Source organism: Thalassophryne amazonica, chromosome 10 (assembly GCF_902500255.1).
Source record: "Thalassophryne amazonica chromosome 10, fThaAma1.1, whole genome shotgun sequence".
NCBI classification, from domain to species: Eukaryota; Metazoa; Chordata; class Actinopteri; order Batrachoidiformes; family Batrachoididae; genus Thalassophryne; species Thalassophryne amazonica.
Genome location: NC_047112.1, coordinates 90,359,356 through 90,378,249, shown reverse-complemented (window position 1 = coordinate 90,378,249; position 18,894 = coordinate 90,359,356). Strand labels below are relative to the sequence as shown.

At 40.9% G+C, this 18,894-nt stretch overlaps 1 protein-coding gene across 1 annotated transcript; it reads left to right on the top strand.

Moving 5' to 3' along the window:
• The first annotated feature begins 6,772 nt into the window (after nucleotides 1–6,772).
• si:dkeyp-117h8.4 (uncharacterized protein LOC572032 homolog) lies at nucleotides 6,773–14,054 on the top strand. Its single transcript, XM_034180487.1, has 3 exons — nucleotides 6,773–6,843; nucleotides 12,119–12,191; nucleotides 12,326–14,054. Exons 1-3 carry the CDS (start codon nucleotides 6,802–6,804, stop codon nucleotides 13,786–13,788), a joined length of 1,578 nt encoding a protein of 525 aa, XP_034036378.1. The 5' UTR covers nucleotides 6,773–6,801; the 3' UTR covers nucleotides 13,789–14,054.
• Nucleotides 14,055–18,894: the final 4,840 nt, after the last annotated feature.

Sequence of the window (18,894 nt, the reverse complement as noted above, 5' to 3'; positions counted from 1 at the left end):
AAACCTGTGAGACACATCGAAGTGGACACGGTTCGAAAAATTAAGCTGGTTTTCGGTGAAAATTTTAACGGCTGATGAGAGATTTTGAGGTGATTCTGTCGCTTTAAGGACTTCCCACGGAGCGAGACGTCGTGCAGCGCTCCCAGGCGGCGTCATCAGCCTGTTTCAAGCTTAAAACCTCCACATTTCAGGCTCTATTGATCCAGGACGTCGTGAGAGAACAGAGAAGTTTCAGAAGAAGTCGGTTTCAGCATTTTATCCGGATATTCCACTGTTAAAGGAGATTTTTTTAATGAAAGACGTGCGGGCGGATTGCAGCGTCGGCTTGCAGCCGCCGCGACGCTCCGCCACAGGAAAAACACCTCCGTTGGAAGCCTTAAGGACAAGTTGGAACATGTCCAGCTGTTAAACAATTTCTCATATACTCACTCCACTGAAAGCCATCAAAAGCCGCCTGGATTTTACAAATGGTTATCAACACGGAGGTGTTTTTCCTGTGCCGCCGCACCGCGCCGGCTGCGTCCCGACGCGCGGACCCGTCCGCACGTCTTTCATTAAAAAAATCTCCTTTAACAGTGGAATATCCGGATAAAATGCTGAAACCGACTTCTTCTGAAACTTCTCTGTTCTCTCACGACGTCCTGGATCAATAGAGCCTGAAATGTGGAGGTTTTCAGCTTGAAACAGGCTGACGACAGCGCCTGGGAGCGCTGCACGACGTCTCGCTCCGTGGGAAGTCCTTAAAGTGACAGAATCACCTCAAAATCTCTCATCAGCCGTTAAAATTTTCACCGAAAACCAGCTTAATTTTTCGAACTGTGTCCACTTCGATGTGTCTCACAAGTTTAGAAAAAATTTTGATCAAACAAAGCGCCAGTCTCTCAGCAACTTCTCAGACAAAGGAATTCCGACGAGGGGCTGGACGACTCCTCCCACAAGGAGTGCTCACAGGCGAATGACGTCACCGACAGGCGTGGAAAAACTCACGCATGCGCACGAGGGTTCAAGCATGTCTGACGTAAAAACATATGAATGAAATCCATATAGTTTTTGAAAAAAATAAAAAGGACCTATACTTTATTGACAGACCTCGTATGTCGTGGACATGACAAGCGAAGCGCTTCAGCATCTTACCATGTTCAGACTGTTTTTTCAGGGGGGAGCATGAGCATGGCTAAAACCTAAATGTCTATTTTTGTTTTTATTGAAAGAGTGAGTACCCATGTTGTGCCCGTAGCAATGCTAATTTGCAAAGTTTTAGTTCACACGGTTTGCGCCCATCAAGGATCGAAAGGATCCCTCGGTTTGTGGCTTTTTACAACAATGTTGTCTGGTTTGTGCCTTCGTCTACCATAAGAGTGAGCTTTGCACCGCTGTGTGGCGCTTCGCTTGTATAGCTACATTAATACAAGCGGCGCGAAGCTCGCTGTTATGGTAGATGAAGGCACAAACTAGAAGTGGCACAAAACAATCCGGAAATGGCACAAAAAAATCTGCTCTTAGGGGAAAAAGCTGTGAACTGTGTGAAATACAACTCCGCTAATTAGTGTTTGCTATGGATGCAACATGTTTTGGTACTCACTCTTTCAATCAAAACAAAAATAGACATTTAGGTTTTATCCATGTTCATGCTCCCCTGAAGCATTTACTCAAAAAAGTCTGAAGGAGCTAAATGACATGGTGAGATGCTGAAGAGCTTTGCTCATCATGTCTGTGACATATACATATATAAATACAGTGCACAACAATAAAATAGCAATAACTGTAATATCATGGTAATAAAAAAAATACATGAAAATTAAAATACATGAATTAGAAAATAAATAAATAATAACAATAATAGTAATAATAATAATAATAATAGTAATTAATTCAAAGATAACCATAAGTATCAGCAAGTTAATTTTAATGGCATGCCACAATGAAATGAAGCCAATGGCACCCAGAGAGAGAGAGAGAGAGCAACGCCTTCACAACAGATATTTTTTTGGTTCAGACATTTTGTATCAGAAAAATATCAAAATATCAATATCTGTTTTGTTCACAAGTCTGTGCATATAATCATGACATGTTATGATAATGTGTCCTGAAATTAATTTAGACTGGTAGTATTTCTTGCAAACAAAGCACTTGCTGAAGGTGAGTGTAGCACTCGGAGGCCTGACAGCTGTTTTCGTAAAAAAGCAAACTTTTCCTTTATGAGTGATTTAATGTCATATTATTTCCCAGTGTCGGTGAATGCAGTGTGCACTTCCATTTGCATGGAAACACTGTGTTGTTGTCCCAATTGGAAAAACAGATGAAGATACGTAAATGTGAAGCTACTAGTTATAGATCAGTTGCACTGACTTCAAATTTATGTAAAATTACGGAGCACATGGTCACTTATAGAGTAACCTACATAGTAAAAATTAGAGGGTTACTCAGTCTCAATCAGAGTGGCTTTCGCAAAGGGAGGACGACCATGGATCCTGTGTTGTGTTTGGAGGATTTTATTAGGAGAGCTCAAGCTAATCAGGAACCAGTAGGAGTGGTCTTTTTTGATATCGAAAAGGCATATGATATGTTGTGGCAGGATGGTTTCATCATTAAGCTTGAAGCCAAGGGAATGGGTATGAGACTGTTTAACTGGATTATGGATTTTTTTTTTTTTTAAGAACAGAACCACTGAAGTAAGAGTTGGAGTAGCCCACTCTAGGATTTATCCAACAGACAATGGAGTTCCACAAGGGAGTGTGTGAAGTCCCTTAGTATTTAATATCATGATAAATGATATTTTCTCAGAGGCAGTTGTCAATTTAGGAAGGTTTTTGTATGCAGATGATGGCGCATTGTGGGTTAAGGGTCAAAATCATGCATTTATTGTGACAAAGCTTTGGGTTGCTGTCAGCGTAGTGGAGAGATGGGACAATAAGTGGGGTTTCTGTTTTTCTGTGGATAAAACACAGGCCATAATTCATCAATTCCAATTAATCTCTATGGCAGGCAGTTAAGCAAGTTCAAGCGGTGCGGTTTTTGAGTGTCTGGATGGATTGTAAATTGACTTTTGGTGATCATATCCAGAGAGTTGTCACAAGACATAAAAAGGCAACAAATATAATGAGGGTTTTGTCGGGAAGTAGCTGGGGAGCTAGCATGAAGTCTCTGAAGCAAATCAATACTGTCATAATAAGATCTGCCTTAGATTATGCATGTATTGTGTACAGCTCAGCTGCAAACTCTCATCTACAAAAGTTTGATGTGGTACAAGCTCAGGCCCCATGTCTATGTTGTGCAGATTTCAAGACGTCATCAATCCCAGTTCTTTAGGTGGAGGTTGGACAATTACCTTTCACCTTGAAGTATACTGGATGAATTTACAAGGTCACAAACAGACACATCCGACCAAATCTGTTTTAAACCAATATTGGGAGCATGGTAAGATTGAGTCCAGTAGTTTTGGTTGGGTAAGAAACTGTCAGGCTCGGAAACTAGGTTTGCCTAGTTTAACGCATAGTTGTGAAGTACTGTTGTCTATTCCCCCTTGTTTTTTTCCCATGCCCCAAGTAGATTTTGAGATGGAGAAACTGTCAAGGGACAGTAATATGTATGGTGGCATGGGTGGTCTAGTTCAGCGGTACCTTGCTATGAAATATACAGATGTAATTCATATGTGTACACTACAGATGAATCTAAAAATCTAGTCACTAGAGGTGGGTGGATCCATCCTAATATCGTTAATATCGATACCAATGCTGGAATTGATATTGAATGATCCTCATGTAAAAAGATCGATACTCAAGCTTTTTTTCTCTCCCGCACGGACTGACTGCTGTGCACACAGATTCATCAAAGTCTACTCTCTGTCTGTAAGAGCAGCACTGTGCTGTGTCACACAACAAAGAGCAGCACACCCTCCCCCCTCTGGTCTTTTGTTGTTGCGTCGTCACATGGCTCAGCGGCGCCAGTCAACAGCCATGCAGGTAGGCTCAGCCTGGCCCGCCCACTCAGCACTTTCCTCAAGTCAGCCCTCTACCTCAGGAGATTTTGTTTTAAATTGCGTTGAGTGATATTTTTTTAAACAAAAATGTTGATTGTCATAATAAGTATTTTGTTGTCACGTACAGTGTTTGGCGAAATTCTATCCTAGGTCTTTTGGATCCTTTGGATCTATGAAGCTTAAATATGAAAAAGTATCGGTATCAGTATTGATATCGGCGATACTGGGCCTGTATTTACTTGGTATCGGATCAATACCAAAATTCCCGGTATCGCCCACTACTAGTCACAGAGACGACAGGAGCAGCAATTTATAGTCCCAATTTAATAAGACAGCCATAAAAAGACTGTCAGGTCATTTAGCTGACTTTTCTGTGGAACTGTGAGTGATTTTACTCACACTATGGTGGGTAAAGGAGGTGAACATCAGTCACCGTGTCATCTGATCAGATTCAATGGCAGCATGACTCGGCATTTCAAATGGCAAATCTGTTTGCAGGCCAGACCTCTGATCAATGAGATTCTGCAAGGCTTATTTAACTACAGCAGCAGAATGTTTCAGTATGTTTCATGTGGGTTCAATCTCATTCTGGAATTGAGGCCAACAAAATAGTAGATCAGCTGGCAAAAGCAGCTCTGAAATAAAAATACAGATCAACATTCCACTTGGAAATCCAACATCATTGTTGGAAATCCAACATCAATGGAAAACATGAAATTGTTCAGTGTTTGAGATGAAGCAGAAGAGAGACTGTTGAGCATGTGTTACTGGAGTACCAAGAATATAAGACACAGCGAACAATTGTATTAGATGATGTTAGAACAAAAGGACAGAGCGGTTTATCACTTCAGGGATTACTTTCTTTTGCTAGAATTACACCACCAGTTTGAAAGCATGTGTTGGCATATTTGAAGGGAACAGGATTATTCAAAAGAATATAGTACAGTGTAATTCCCCCTTTTTTCTCCACAATTCCTTATTAATATAGCATCAGAATCAGAATCCATTAATGCTCCACACCCAAACAGTTGGTGGCGGTAATGCACCGTGTTGGTTTGCAAACCGTCAATAAACTCAAAGGAAGAAGAAGAACAATCAGACGAAGAAGAAGTGACAGCAGCGTGTCCCCTTTTTGTCCAATCAGCTTCCACTGATCTGTGACAAGAAAACAATTTGAAAGTAGGCGCGTTTTTCTTCCCTGCTCTCCCTCATCGAAAAACGGGAGGTTTTTTCTTTATCCAGAATGGGCGAGCATATACAGAAGAAACTGAAAGAAAATGTTTTTAGTTACACGAAAACCCTGGAACGAATAATCGATAAGGTATGTTTGCTAACTTTAACGCAGGGCAGCGGTGTTTAGCTGTACAGATTGCTGACCTGTGAAAAATCATGTCCAACAGTATTCACACCTTCAGGACGACGGAGAAGAAGTTGACCTCAGCGAGATAAGCGGGAGAGGTAAATTTAACTAACAATCTGTGCTTATACTCTTTATTTCGATAAGTTACAGCAGCTGGTCGTCAACTGTAAACCTGACAGACGCAGAATGGATAAACAGCGCCCCTGTGGTGTTTCTTTTAGATTGTTGGGCACTGATGTACTTTTTGATGTCGAACCCAGAATTTTGGGATTCGAAGCCAAAATGGCAAACATGAGCTCAATGGAGAAGGTTATATTTGATTTAAGGTGCCCTTCACAACACCTCGTGATCAAAAGTCCACTCTTGAAAACATTTTTCGTACTACTACGTATAATAATTTCTTATTGACAACTAAAATATTAAAATCAGTATTAATCTGGGACTAATTCTTATCATAGGTCTGGACTAAGTTTAATTGAAAGTTTGCTTTAACTTTGGGCGTTACTGGGTCCATTTGGGGTTCTAGCTTTAAAATCAGGTCAGTTAGGATGAGGGAAGCCAAAAATATGGAAGTGATTGCGACTCTTGTGGTTAGTAATCTTATCAAACAAACATGTAGGTTGTGATATCATTTTTTTTTAAAGGCAAAGAAAAGGTAAAAATGTACAAATACAACACACATTAAGAGGAACAGATAAATTGGAGGAAGGGAGAGATCAGGATGAGAAAATAATAGTAAAAAACCCCTCTGGAATGCATCCCTGGACATCAAAACCCCTCCAAATTTTTGGGGGACCTTGAGCGGCCCCCAGACCCCCTTCCGGCAAAGGTCCACTTTCACTACAACCCCCCCCCCCCCCCCCCCCCCCCACTCCATTTCAGATTCTGCCTACAGGCCTGAGATTTTAATTGGTATTGAATTGAGTAAGTTCTAGAAAAGCTGTCCTGTTAAGTTTGTTTACCCTGAAGTATTTAAATAATGTGTGGGTTAAAGCCTCTTTACTCGTATAATATGATAGCTGCATTAGAAAAGAGCAGCAATGGTTAGTGAGTGAAACAATCTTGTTAAGCAGAAGAACAATTTCCTATTTGCTTAGCTGTCTCAACCTTGTTTTACCTTACATCCTAGGATTTGATCACAAAAAGGTTTCTGTAAAACAGAAGAACATCTTATGATTTGGCTGTAGGGGGGAAAAAAAATTCAGTCTGTTGTTTTTTTTTGCTTTAATCCCTGCAAAGATAATCAGTTTATTGTTGGAGAGGAGTGAAGAATATAGTAAATAATTCATTTTTTATGAAGTGGAAATCAGAGAATGTAGACATGGAACAGACTCAAATTCACCAGTTATCAGAATAACTTGCGACAGCTAAATACTGCTGGATTTAAAGCGGTCATTCATTTGCGCAGTCTCACTGATTTATTTTGCTTTGCTCTTTGCATGATGAAGCGTTGGCACGCTGTATGACCCTGGGGAAAAGGACACTGTCCAAGATGGATTCAAAGGTTTGTCTTTTTATGAACATACAGCATTGTTTGTCACATGTGACACAGTACGGTGGTTTTCTGCTTGTGAAGCACAACTGACTACTCTGTTTGCGCTTTGGCTCAGTGTCAGTACGGAGTGACATCACTGCACCGAGGTTTGAATAGTTTCTTCCCTCGTATCTTGTCCAGATACGAGGGATGTCTAGTCATGGTTTTTTGCTATTGTCTAATATTATCCAGTAGTTCAAAACAAATTCACCACTTTTTAAAGAAATCTTTATAATGCTGCACAATCAAACTTTCAAAAGGATCCCAGTACAACTATTTAAAAAAAGTTTGACTTATGAACATTTTACATAATATTTTAAAATGAAATACTTAATTAAAATTAAATTACGATATGAACCATGTCAGTGAATAAAGAACAGCCTTTGTCAAAATCTTGAAAAGTAAAAAAAAAAAAACAGTTCATAACTACAAATTATTTATTTGTTTATTAACAAGAAATGAGTGTGTATATTGTCTGATGAGAGGGTATGCCAATTTTATTTATAACCCTTTCTGGATAAATACATTTATCGTATCCATTGGTCAGAATTCATTCAGATCAGAATCTGGCTTTAATTTGACATTGCACAATGAGGTACAGCAACATTTAGGTGCTCATTACTACAAAACGGTGTACAAGACACTAAAAACAATGTTCAAAAACTATAAAAAAGATATGTTACAAAAATACACATACTAAAACATATATACAGATGTGCTTATAAGAGAAAATGTGTGAACATAATAAGTCTTCCAATGCAGTGCAATGTGATGAGGCAGTATTAAAAGTGTAAAGTGATAATAAAGTGTACAGTGGCTACATATACTGAGGTAGTAGTATGTGGTTAGGTGTGAGGACTGTCTGTTCTGAATTCTTGTGGCTCAGGGGAAGAAGCTGTTTTTAAGTCTGGCAGTGTGGGATTTGATGGACCTGTAACCCTGTCGAGAGGGCAACAGGTCAAACAGGTGGTGGGCTGGGTGAGAGGGGTTCAAAGTTTGGAAAACATGGACTGGGATGTGTTCAGGACTGCCACCAACAATCTGGATGTGTACACAGAGGCTGTGACTTCATACATCAGATTCTGTGAGGACTGCTGCATACCATCACGCACCACAGTGAGGTATAACAGTGACAAACCCTGGTTAATCCTAAACTCAGACAGTTGAGGCTGCGGAATGAGAAGGCTTTCAAGAGTCTGGACAAGGTCAGATTTAAAGAGTCAAAGTACAGGTTTAGCAATGCAGATAGGGGAGCTAAACGGCTATACGCTGAGAAACCTCACCAATTCTCAACCAATGACTCTGTGAAGGCTCTCGGTTGTCCAGGTGATTTCCGTAGTAGAGAAGCTTGAATCTTCGACACACCTCTCCATTCATAAGAAGGATGTCAACAGACTCTTCAAGAGACAGAACCCAGGCAAAGCCGCCGGACCTGTCTCTGTCTCCCAGCCATACTGAAGAACTGCACAGACAAACTGTCTCCGGTGTTACAGACATGTTCAACACCTCACTGGAGACATGCCAGGTGCCAGCATGCTTCCAGACCTCCACCATCACCCCCATCGCCAAAAAAAACAAAGTAGTACAGAACTTGATGACTATTGACCCGTCGCCCTGACCTCTGTAATGATGAAGACCTTTGAGCACCTTGTCCTCACACACCTCAAGGCCCTCTCTGACCTACTCCTGGACACCCTGCAGTTCGTCTAAAGAGCCAACAGTTCTGTAGACGATGCTGCCAACATGGCCATCCACTTTATCCTCCAGCATCTGTACTCCCCAGGAGCCTATGCTAGAATTCTGTTTGTGGACTTCAGCTCTGCTTTCAGTACCATCATTTTTGCCCTGCTACAGGGCACACTCTCTCAGCTTGGCATGCCTGACATTGTTAAAATATTAGGGACAGATTGGGCAGACCCCACATATAAAAGACATCATCTGCATACAAAGATATATTGTGTTTAGTGTCATTCACCATTACAGGGGTAATGTTATCAGATGGACGAGTTATTTGAGCCAGAGGCTCCTGAGAGCGCAAATGGGAAAGGGCTTAAAGGACATCTCTGTGTGGAACCTGTGGCTATCTTGAAAGTGGAGTAGCATGTTTTACCTGTGAGTACCAGAGCTGTTGGATTACTGTAAAGCACTTTGACCATGTTTATAATAGAGCCTGACTGATATGGATTTTTTGAGGCTGATAACGATATTTGGATGAAAAAAAATGCAGATAATCGATAAATCGGCTGATTTGCCTATAGCCGATAAATCAGACGATATTATTTATTTATTTATTTTAATGAATAAAATGTTCTTTTTTGGACACTTAACAAAAAATGTATGAGCTAAAAGCTGAAGCATTGTCCTCGTATTGATTAACTTTATAACTGAGAAAAATTTTCAAGTTCAAAAAAATGAAAAAATGCAATTGGACTAGTTAGGGGGCTATTCAAACGGGACAACTAGTAACATATCACTCCTGAAAACGATCTTTGCCATATCACGTGAGGTAAATCTGGATCAAAAGTCCACGGAGTTAACTTGTCAGCAAAAAAAAGTAAGTTTCTATCTCATATCATTAAAAAGTTATTTACAATTTAGTAAAGCTTGGTCCCAGCCGTCGTATACAACAGCATCGGCCCCAGAGGGTTATATACAACAGCATCGGCCCCAGAGGGTTAATGGCGAACGGCAGTAATTCCAACCCTTCCGGACAACCAGTGAATCTGAATATTTCAACCTCTTAGCAGTAAACGAAAGTTTTCATGCGAGAAATGAGGTCTACACAATGTGGGCTTAATAAAAAGTGTGACCGATGCAATGAAGCACATTTGACACATTACTACATAAATTGAGTTAATCAAGCTGAGTTGAACTGAAACGGGAGAAATGTGGGGTGAATGTAATCGCAGTTATTACAAACAACATCCTTATAAACTTACTTGTATGCTTTTGTCAGCCGATCAGTGCAGTGTGACGGGGAACTACAGGGGCTGGTGATGAACACATTTAAGCAGGGGTGTAAGCAGCTCTCAGTTGAATGGAGTCAGAACTCCATCTACTGGACAAACGGTGCAAGGACATTTTACATTGCCGACAAACATTATTTCAGTAACTGTTCTGTTTATGAGAAATTATCGGCGTTATGTCGGCAAAATTTTGGCCGATAATGAGTACTTTGAAAAGGGCTTATATCGGCTGATAATATCGGCTGGCCGATATATCGGTCGGGCTCTAGTTTATAAAATCAGATCCAAGGCCTAGTGAATGAAGCGGAGACCACAGATAAATGGTAATGTATATGGATTTCATTTATATAGCACTTTTCCATCTGCATCAGACGCTCAAAGTGCTTTACAATAATGCCGCACATTCACCTTGATGTCAGGGTGCTGCCATACAAGGCACTCATTACACACCGGGAGCAACTAGGGAATTAAGGAGCTTGCCCAAGGGCCCTTAGTGATTTTTCCGGTCTGGTGGTGATTTGAACCGAGGATCCTTTGGTCTCAGGCCCAACGCTTAACCACTAGACCATCACCTCCCTTCATATACTCAGATACTGCCATTCAAGGCAGTCAAACGCCTTCATGGCATCTAGAGAAAACACAGCAGCAGGGAGAGGTGAAATAGATGCACATTGTATAATTATGAAGCAGTCTCCTCCTCATATTAGCTGAGGAGGTCCTTGATTTAATGAAGCCCGCCTGGTCACAGTGAACTAGTTTAGTTATTAAAGGCTGAAGCCTGTGAGCCAGTAACTTAGCAAATATTTTAATGTCTGCATTCAAGAGGGATAAGGGCCTGTAGCGTGAACATTCCTGGGCGTCTTTAATTTTCTTAAGAAGAAGCAATATAATTGCTGTATTAACATCTCTTGAAAAAGAACCAGCATCCAACGAGGCATGGACCATGTCAAACATTAAGCTTGGTTATTCGACAGTTTAATTTTGGCAAATCTTCCTCTGGTAGTCTAGACAGGTGCACATCATTAAGAAAATCCACACAGGTCTATTCATTATATGTTCATTATTGTTTAACTAAGTCATAACAAGATGCAGTCTACCCATCAAAGCGTTGCTGCAAGAGGTTGTCAAAAACAGCAAGCTTACTTTTTCAAATAATTTAAAGTACGAGATTGTTTATTATGAGAAGCAAAGCATATGGTATTATTGCGACTAAAACTTTTAACAGCATTCCAGAGAATTCTTGGATCATTGACAGACCCTTTTTTAAAGGTAAATTTGGAAATACTACATTCTGAAATATTCGCTACAGAGGAATGTTGTGTTAAAGTGCCACCTAGGGGCACTTTAACACAAGTGGTGGAAGTCAATGCACAGGCAACTACTGCCTTGTGATCAGAGAGCGCAAAAGGCAAATGAATAATACTGGAAATATTATGATAGCAAATATATAATCATTACAGGAAAATGATTTATGTCTAGCTGATCAATGTGCTGGGATTAAGCATATGCCAGAGATCTACTACTCCAGTCTCCTCCATCCATGTGCAAAGAACTTGTGAAGGATGTTTCTGATCTAAGTTTTCAGAGCTGCTAGACCTATCAATCCAATAGCTGACCACAGAATTGAAGTCAGCACCTACTATAAAATTAAAACCAGGAAGTTCAAGCATTATCTTAGTTGTCAGATTAAAAAAAAAAAAAAAACTCTTATCAATAACATTAGGGGCATATAAAGAAATAAAAGCTACATCAGTACACTATGTGGGGGGGGGGGGGGGGTCCTGGACCTGAGTAAACATAAGGAACAACAACAAGAACAAACAGTAATGCAAACACAACATAAGAAGCAGAAAGTAAACTTCCTCACCTAAAGCTCCCATGGAGAAGAGGAAGAAAAAGGACTCATCTGTTCTGCACTGCGTAATTGCAGCTAAACAAAATAAAATAATATAGACTAAATAAATTCTGAAACTACCTAACTTGTTCTTGGAGATGAAGTCAGTACATAAGTAGTCCAAGTTGAGGATATGATCACCATAACTACATTGGCCTGATTTGCGTATAAATAATTAGGTCATGGGGTCACCGAGTGCAAAATCTAATTTTGGTTGAGCTCGGCACAAAACTTTAGTAAAACCTATAACTGATGCCAAGGTGCTTATTTGGGCTTAAATAATTTCACAACTGCAGTTATCCAGTGTATGATTTCATCCAGACGTATGCAGCTATTGCTGGTTCATGGCTTCTTTTTCATTTTTCTTTCTCCGCTCCACCAACAGTTTGACTTCTGTCAAGATGGTGACGCTGATGAGACTTCCCTTTCCAATAGTGACGGTTTTGTAGAAGAAGATGGTGCGAAACTGTAATAAATAAGCAAATATTTAAACTGTACCTTGGCAGGGAATTATACAGCAGATTTAAAATGGAGCAATCCATTTACTTCCTTTTGAATTTCAGGTGATCTGTATTTTTCTTTTTTTTCCCAGGGCTGTCTAGAACTGATGGGGCACCAGTGACTCTGCAGTCACTAGATGAGAGTTGCAGAAACCTTTTTGTGACCGATCTCCAGCCGGAAGACCAAGATGAAGATCTGAATGCAACGCTGAGAAGTGGAGGCAGCACATTAGCAGATCTCTACCCCAGCATGGTCAGTCGAATCGGGAAGGTCTGGCACCGACAGCATGTGTCTGACGCTGCTGAATCCGTACTGAGGAGGTACCGAAGGTGGCGACAGTCATCAAACAGAAATAACCTCAACAAAACCTTTGATGTCCTGCCAGGAAACAGCCAAAGAAAGAGAAAAGTCCAGCCAAGGCTCAGTGCGACAAAAAGCAGTGAACACACTCTTAAATCACCCATACGTAGAGCAACAAATTTGAAGGCTTGGCAACACCACAATCAGTCTCCTGGCAGGGGGAGGAGCCAATTCACAAGAGGGCAGTATAAGCCCATCTTAGTCCTGGATTTCAGTGGCCCCTCGACTGTTCCTTCTGTGCCTGAGACTTCGAAGTCAAAGCAAATCCCACTGAATGAGATGTTCACTGTCTCTCAACTGTCCCCACATTTGCCACCACAGCAGGAAGAGCTGCCCTCCAAAATCACTGTCAGTCCTGCACGATTCTTTAGCAAAATGTCACAAAGAGTGCAGAAGTCCGAATCCCCTGTGGCTGTAACACAAACCACTGCTTTAAATGAAAGGTCCATCAGCCATGGCTCCCCAGTTACTCAGAGTCCCTTAAAAACAGGGATGACGACCAGAGAAGGCCTTACTGAATCACCTTTAGGGCTTTTCAGAAGCCCCAAATCAGAATTTGTGGGAAGCTGCTCCAGAGAACCTACCGAACCAAAGTCAATGCCTTATTTTCCATCTTCACCAAAGCAAAAGCTCTGTATGCCACCACGGAGGCTTTACACTCCAGAATCTGATTGTTCGGTCAGAGTACATCCATGTTCGTCTCAGCCAGGCAAAGCAACAAGCCGTCATGGTCTACAGCGCCACCATTCCTTCAATGACGCCTTGCTGTCAAGCACCCCGTCTTACTCTGCAAATCAGCTTGACGATGAATTGACTAAAATCTTCCACAAGTTTGTCTGCAAGAATAAACTGTACTCCAATAATTGCACTTCCTGCATTTGTGCTTGGAGCTCAGAGGCCAGCAGAGGTCACTCTTCTTCAGTTTTAGCAGCTCTCTCCTTGTCGCCCCACCGTTCTGTTCTAAGGAAACGCCAAAGGGAAGTGGACCATGTCTTCCAGCCACAGACCAAGCACTGCAGGAGGGAGACCTCCATATACTCACCAGGGTCCAGCTGTCATAGCAAAATGGTTCTGAGGCACCACCTCCTTCCTTCCGAGTCAAAGCCAACTTGTGAATTTTGTCTCTGCCGTAGACAAAGTGCTTTTCGAATGCTTGAATGCCAGCAGTCCTCAGCAGTCACACAAGAAACGTGATCGACTCCAGGCTGGCCTGCATCTGCAGCCGCGTCTTCTGGCATGTGTAAGTGGTTTTTATTTTTTTTATTGTATGCCTGCATTATGAACTTTTCCAAAATCAGAATATTATACAAATAATGGATATTTCAGTGGAATGGTAAGAATACTTGCATGAGTTGAAAGATGGAATTATCTCTTTCAGTCACGAATGGAAGTATTCTTTCCATTGAATGAATGGGCAAAGATTGAAGCCTTTATCTTTTTCTCTTGGTTGTTCCCGTTAGGGGTTGCCACAGCAGATCAATCATTTCCATCTCACCCTGTCCTCTGCATTTTCTTCTGTTGCACCAACCACCTGCATGTCCTCCCTCAGAACATCCATAAACTTCCTCTTTGACCTCCCTCTTCTCCAACTGTTTGGTGGCTCCATCCTCAGCATCCTTCTCCCTATATACTCTGGGTCCCTCCTCTGCACATGTCCAAATCACCTCAATGTCACCTTTCTGACTTTGTCTCCAAACTTTCCTACCTGTGCTGTCTCTCTATATTCAGTCCTAATCCTGTCCATCCTCCTCACTCCCAAAGAAAACTTCAGCATCTTCAGTTCTGCCTCCTGTCTTTTTGACAGCACTACCATCTCTAAACTGTACAGCATAGCTGGTCTTACTACTGTCTTGTAAACGTTCCCCTTCATGCTTGCAGATATCCTTGTCACAAATCATTTCTGTCACCTTTCTCCACTCACTCCACCCTGCCTGCACTCTCTTCTCTCTATAACGCTCTCCATTACTTTGGATAGTTGACCCAAGTATTTAAACTCCTACCTTTATCACCTCGACTCCTCACTATTCCACTGGGCTCCCTTTCATTCACACACTAACTCAGTCTTGCTCCTGCTGGCTTTCATTCCTCTTCTCTCCAGAGTGTATCTCCACATCTTCAGGCTCGTCTCAACCTGCTTTCTACTTTCACTACAGATCACAATGTCATCTGCAAACATCATAGTCCATGGAGACTCCTGTCTGATCTCATCTGTCAACGTGTCCTTCACCATTGCAAACAAGAAAGGACTCAGAGCTGATCCTTGGTGTAATCCCAGCTCCACCTCGAATGCAACTGTCACTTCTACTGCACATCTCCCTGCTGTCACACTGTCCTTGTATATACCCTGCACTACCCTCACATACTTCTCTGCCACTCCAGACTTCCTCATACAATACCACAACTCCTCTTGGCACCCTGTCATAAGCCTTCTTTAAATGCACAAACACACAATTCAACTACTTCTGGCTTTATCTATACTTTTCAATCAGCAATCTCAGAACAAACATTGCATCTGTAGTGCTCTTTCTCCGCATGAAAGTATATTGCTGCTCACCTGTTTTCTAAGCCTAGTTTCTACTCATTTTTCCTAACTTCATGATGTGGCTGATCATCTTTATGCCTCTGTAGTTACTGCAGTTCTGCACATCACCTTTGTTCTTAATCAAACCAGCACACTTCTCCACTCCTCAGGCATCCTCTCCCTTTCCAAAATTTTATTAAACGATATGGTTTGAAACTTCACTGCCATCTCTCCAAGACATTTCCTTGCATCCACTGGCATGTAATTTGGATCAACTGCCCTACTCATCTACCTCATAGCTGTCCTCACGTCATCCTTACTAATCAATTTCACTTACTGATTTACTTCCATCCATCCATCCATCCATTTTCCTCCGCTTTATCCGGAGTCGGGTCGCGGGGGCGGAAATAAAGGAAAAAATAAAGCGGAAAATAATTTTCACACACATTTACTCAAAACACACAGCAAACTATAATAAACAACTGTTTTGACACTTCCATCCATCCATCCATTTTCTACCGCTTTATCCGGAGTCGGGTCGCTGGGGCAGCAGCTCAAGCAAAGCCACCCAGACCTCCCGATCCACACACACCTCCCCCAGCTCCTCCGGGGGAATCCCAAGGCGTTCCCAAGCCAGTCGAGAGATGTAGTCCCTCCAGCGTGTCCTGGGTCTTCCCCGGGGCCTCCTCCCAATGGGACGTGCCCGGAACACCTCTCCAGCGAGGCGTCCAGGGGGCATCCGGAAAAGATGCCCGAGCCACCCCAACTGACTCCTTTGGCTTTATGGGTGATTCTTTAAGTACGGGCACTATTGGCCTTGCAAATGTAATTTCCACCACACCATTGCCTTACAATATAAAGCGCCTTGGGGCAACTGTTTGTTGTGATTTGGCACTACATACATGTGCTCTGATGTCACTGTTTATCTCCATAGAAACTACCCAAACAATCTTTCATACAAACTGTTTAAAGGGACACTACAGTGTTGTGATGGAAATTACGGCAATAGTGTGGGACAACTACATTTTGTTTAAAAAAAAATCACAACAGTTGTATGACATTGAATACCCCAATTATGTTTTGATTATTTTACTGATATTTTAATCAGAGATATTTTAAAACATTAGAAAAAACATTTCTTTACCATTCATTTTTATCATTGAAGATCAAAAGTCTGGGTGTGGGACAAGCACAAAACGGCAATATTTGCATATAATGATGCTGAAAAGTGAAAAAGTCATCATAGACTACTAGAACAAATTTCCTAACACACTTTCATTGTAAAGATAACTATAAAAGTGTGAAATTTCCCCTTTTTTCTGTTTTTCATACAATATGATCAAAGGACATAAGTGCCCATAGTCTAAGAATCACCCTTATATGACACCAACATAGATCAGTCATTTGATATCAAAATTACACAGCTTCCTTTTCCAAGAAGTAAAAACTGACAGCAGTGGTTCAAGGACAGCTCTGTGTGCACACAGCAGTTGACTTTGCCCAGAAAATGACGCGGCACTGAGCAAGACCGGATTAGTGTGGGTGGGGAGGTACACGTCTGCTTTCCTCAGTCCAGTGAAAAAAATCACTATAGGACCCATTCTTCATCCAAGTGATTCTAAGTTTGCCAAAGACGTCCCCAAGAACACTGTAAGCTTCTATCAGCTTATTGCATATTGGATTACACTCAAGCCACAAAAAAAAAAAAAAAAACCTATCTGGCTGACCTGATAAGCCCGTATGTACCGGCTCGGGCCCTGCGTTCTCAGGGTGCAGGACTTCTGTGTGTTCCTAGGGTGAATAAAATGTCTGCCGGTCACAGAGCTTTCTCCTACCGTGCCCCAGCTCTATGGAACGATCTCCCAGCACACATTCGGCAGTCGGATACTGTGGAGACTTTTAAATCACGTTTAAAGACTCATTTGTTTTCCCTGTTTTATCATTAGTGTTATGTGTTTTTATTCTTGTATTCTTTTATGGTTGTCTTTTTATTGTTTTAAATTTGTTTTTTTATGTGTGAAGCGCCTTGAGCCAATTTCATCGTGAATTGGCGCTATATAAATTAATAAATTTGATTTGATTGGATTAGTTTCCTTGTATCGGGACATTTTTTCAGAGGTAGTTGAGTCGTTCAGTGGAGTGAAACTTATGGGACAAAAATGTATGAAAAATGACTTCAGTCATATAATGGAGCAAATAAAGTCATGTGACATACCATACAATCAAATGACAACGATCTGTGTAGGTATTATATAAAGATCTTTCATTGTCAGTTACATTGTTTATTCTCATGTAATATTTTGCAATTTCAACCAGTCCATTAATTGACTGGTTTATGGCAGGTATGTGTCATTGTAACAGACCCAGGTCCATGTTGGAGTCCTCTTCTTTAATTCAGCACTTGGAAATTATCAGTTTTGCCTAGTTTCTGATGCTCTGCAGGCAGCAGTGGTTGAACTGCTTCACAACCCTGCTACAGATTAACACATTTCTGGGGGGATGCCAAAACACTTTATCAGTGCATCATTAGGTGGCTCCTCTCCCAGATGTTTTGAGCTTTTATTTCAGTGTGTGTGTGTCTGCTGGTTTCCTTTGTCCAGACTCCTGTTTGAGAGGCCATGCATCCTGGAAAGGTTCTTCATGCTGTTGTGTTCCAACAGATGGCGCTTGTAAAGACGTGACCATGTCATTGGCATTTTTTTTTTGTAGTACTGTTAGTACATAATATACTGAATACTTGTATAAACCTGTGCTAATCAACATACAGACCCACCTTGGATCTACTGTGGTGACCCCAAATGAAAACAAGGGCGCAGCTGAAGGGACTTTTACTATTGAATACATAAAAATGTTTATCTTTCAGCGGTTAAATTGATGGCTGCTGTACATTTAAGTGTTTTTGGTAACTGTTCTATGCCCCCTGTTATGTTCTAACGGACCACCCCCCCTCCCCCCAATGTTGTATTGTCACAGCTGAAGTTTCAAGTCTTAATTTTTCAAATAAAACTGTTCTGTAAAATTATGTTTGACTTTTCTTCAAGTCAAAATAATATACAACACTGCATTTTCTGTGACTCATTGTCGTTCCACTTGATGTAATTTCACACAACCATCATATCCTTATAAACAGTATATTTTCACAGAAATGTTTCTAAAAGTACACTTGAGGAAAAAATGTCGATACGATTTCACTTTTTTGGTAACTAGCCTTGCACTTTTCTGATAGAAATGTTTTTATTTTTTTAAATAAATGTGGCAGTTTATGGCTTGGAATGCAAAAAGTACAACAGAAAGCATTTACAGTTACCTTGAAGATCAACATATACAACCACAGGAGGGCAGCAAAAACACTTCACTACAAACAAATTACTCTTGAGGTCCATGAGCACAATTATAAAAAAAAAGAAAACTTGAAGGCTTATTGTCCATTTAGTGGTGCAGCTTTCCTAGAATTTCCATAATTGTGCAATTTGTGATAAAGCATAGAATTTGGTACACATAGCAAAAGGTATTCCAAATAACATTGGATACTGAGCCATCTTGAATTTTCAATATGGCAGCCATTTGTCAAAATGAAAATGCTCTAATCTTAAAATATACCACATTATTTAATCATAAGATTCTATAAAGGTATGGTTTGGACTGTGACTCCATGGCATGGCTTTATGGGGTAAAAATGGCAAAAAGGATGACAAAGGTCAATTTCAGTTTGTACAGGTGTCAAAAGTTGCTCTAATTTGATAAAATACGATAAATTGGTTAATAGTTAAAAAAAAATA

Bases quoted from the DNA above. Each gene is read 5' to 3' on its own strand.
- si:dkeyp-117h8.4 (XM_034180487.1), top strand. From the start codon at position 6,802: ATGACCCTGGGGAAAAGGACACTGTCCAAGATGGATTCAAAG. The intron at 6,844-12,118 runs GTTTGTCTTTTT...CTCCACCAACAG, and splicing joins TGTCCAAGATGGATTCAAAG to TTTGACTTCTGTCAAGATGG. The intron at 12,192-12,325 runs GTGCGAAACTGT...TTTTTTTCCCAG, and splicing joins CGGTTTTGTAGAAGAAGATG to GGCTGTCTAGAACTGATGGG.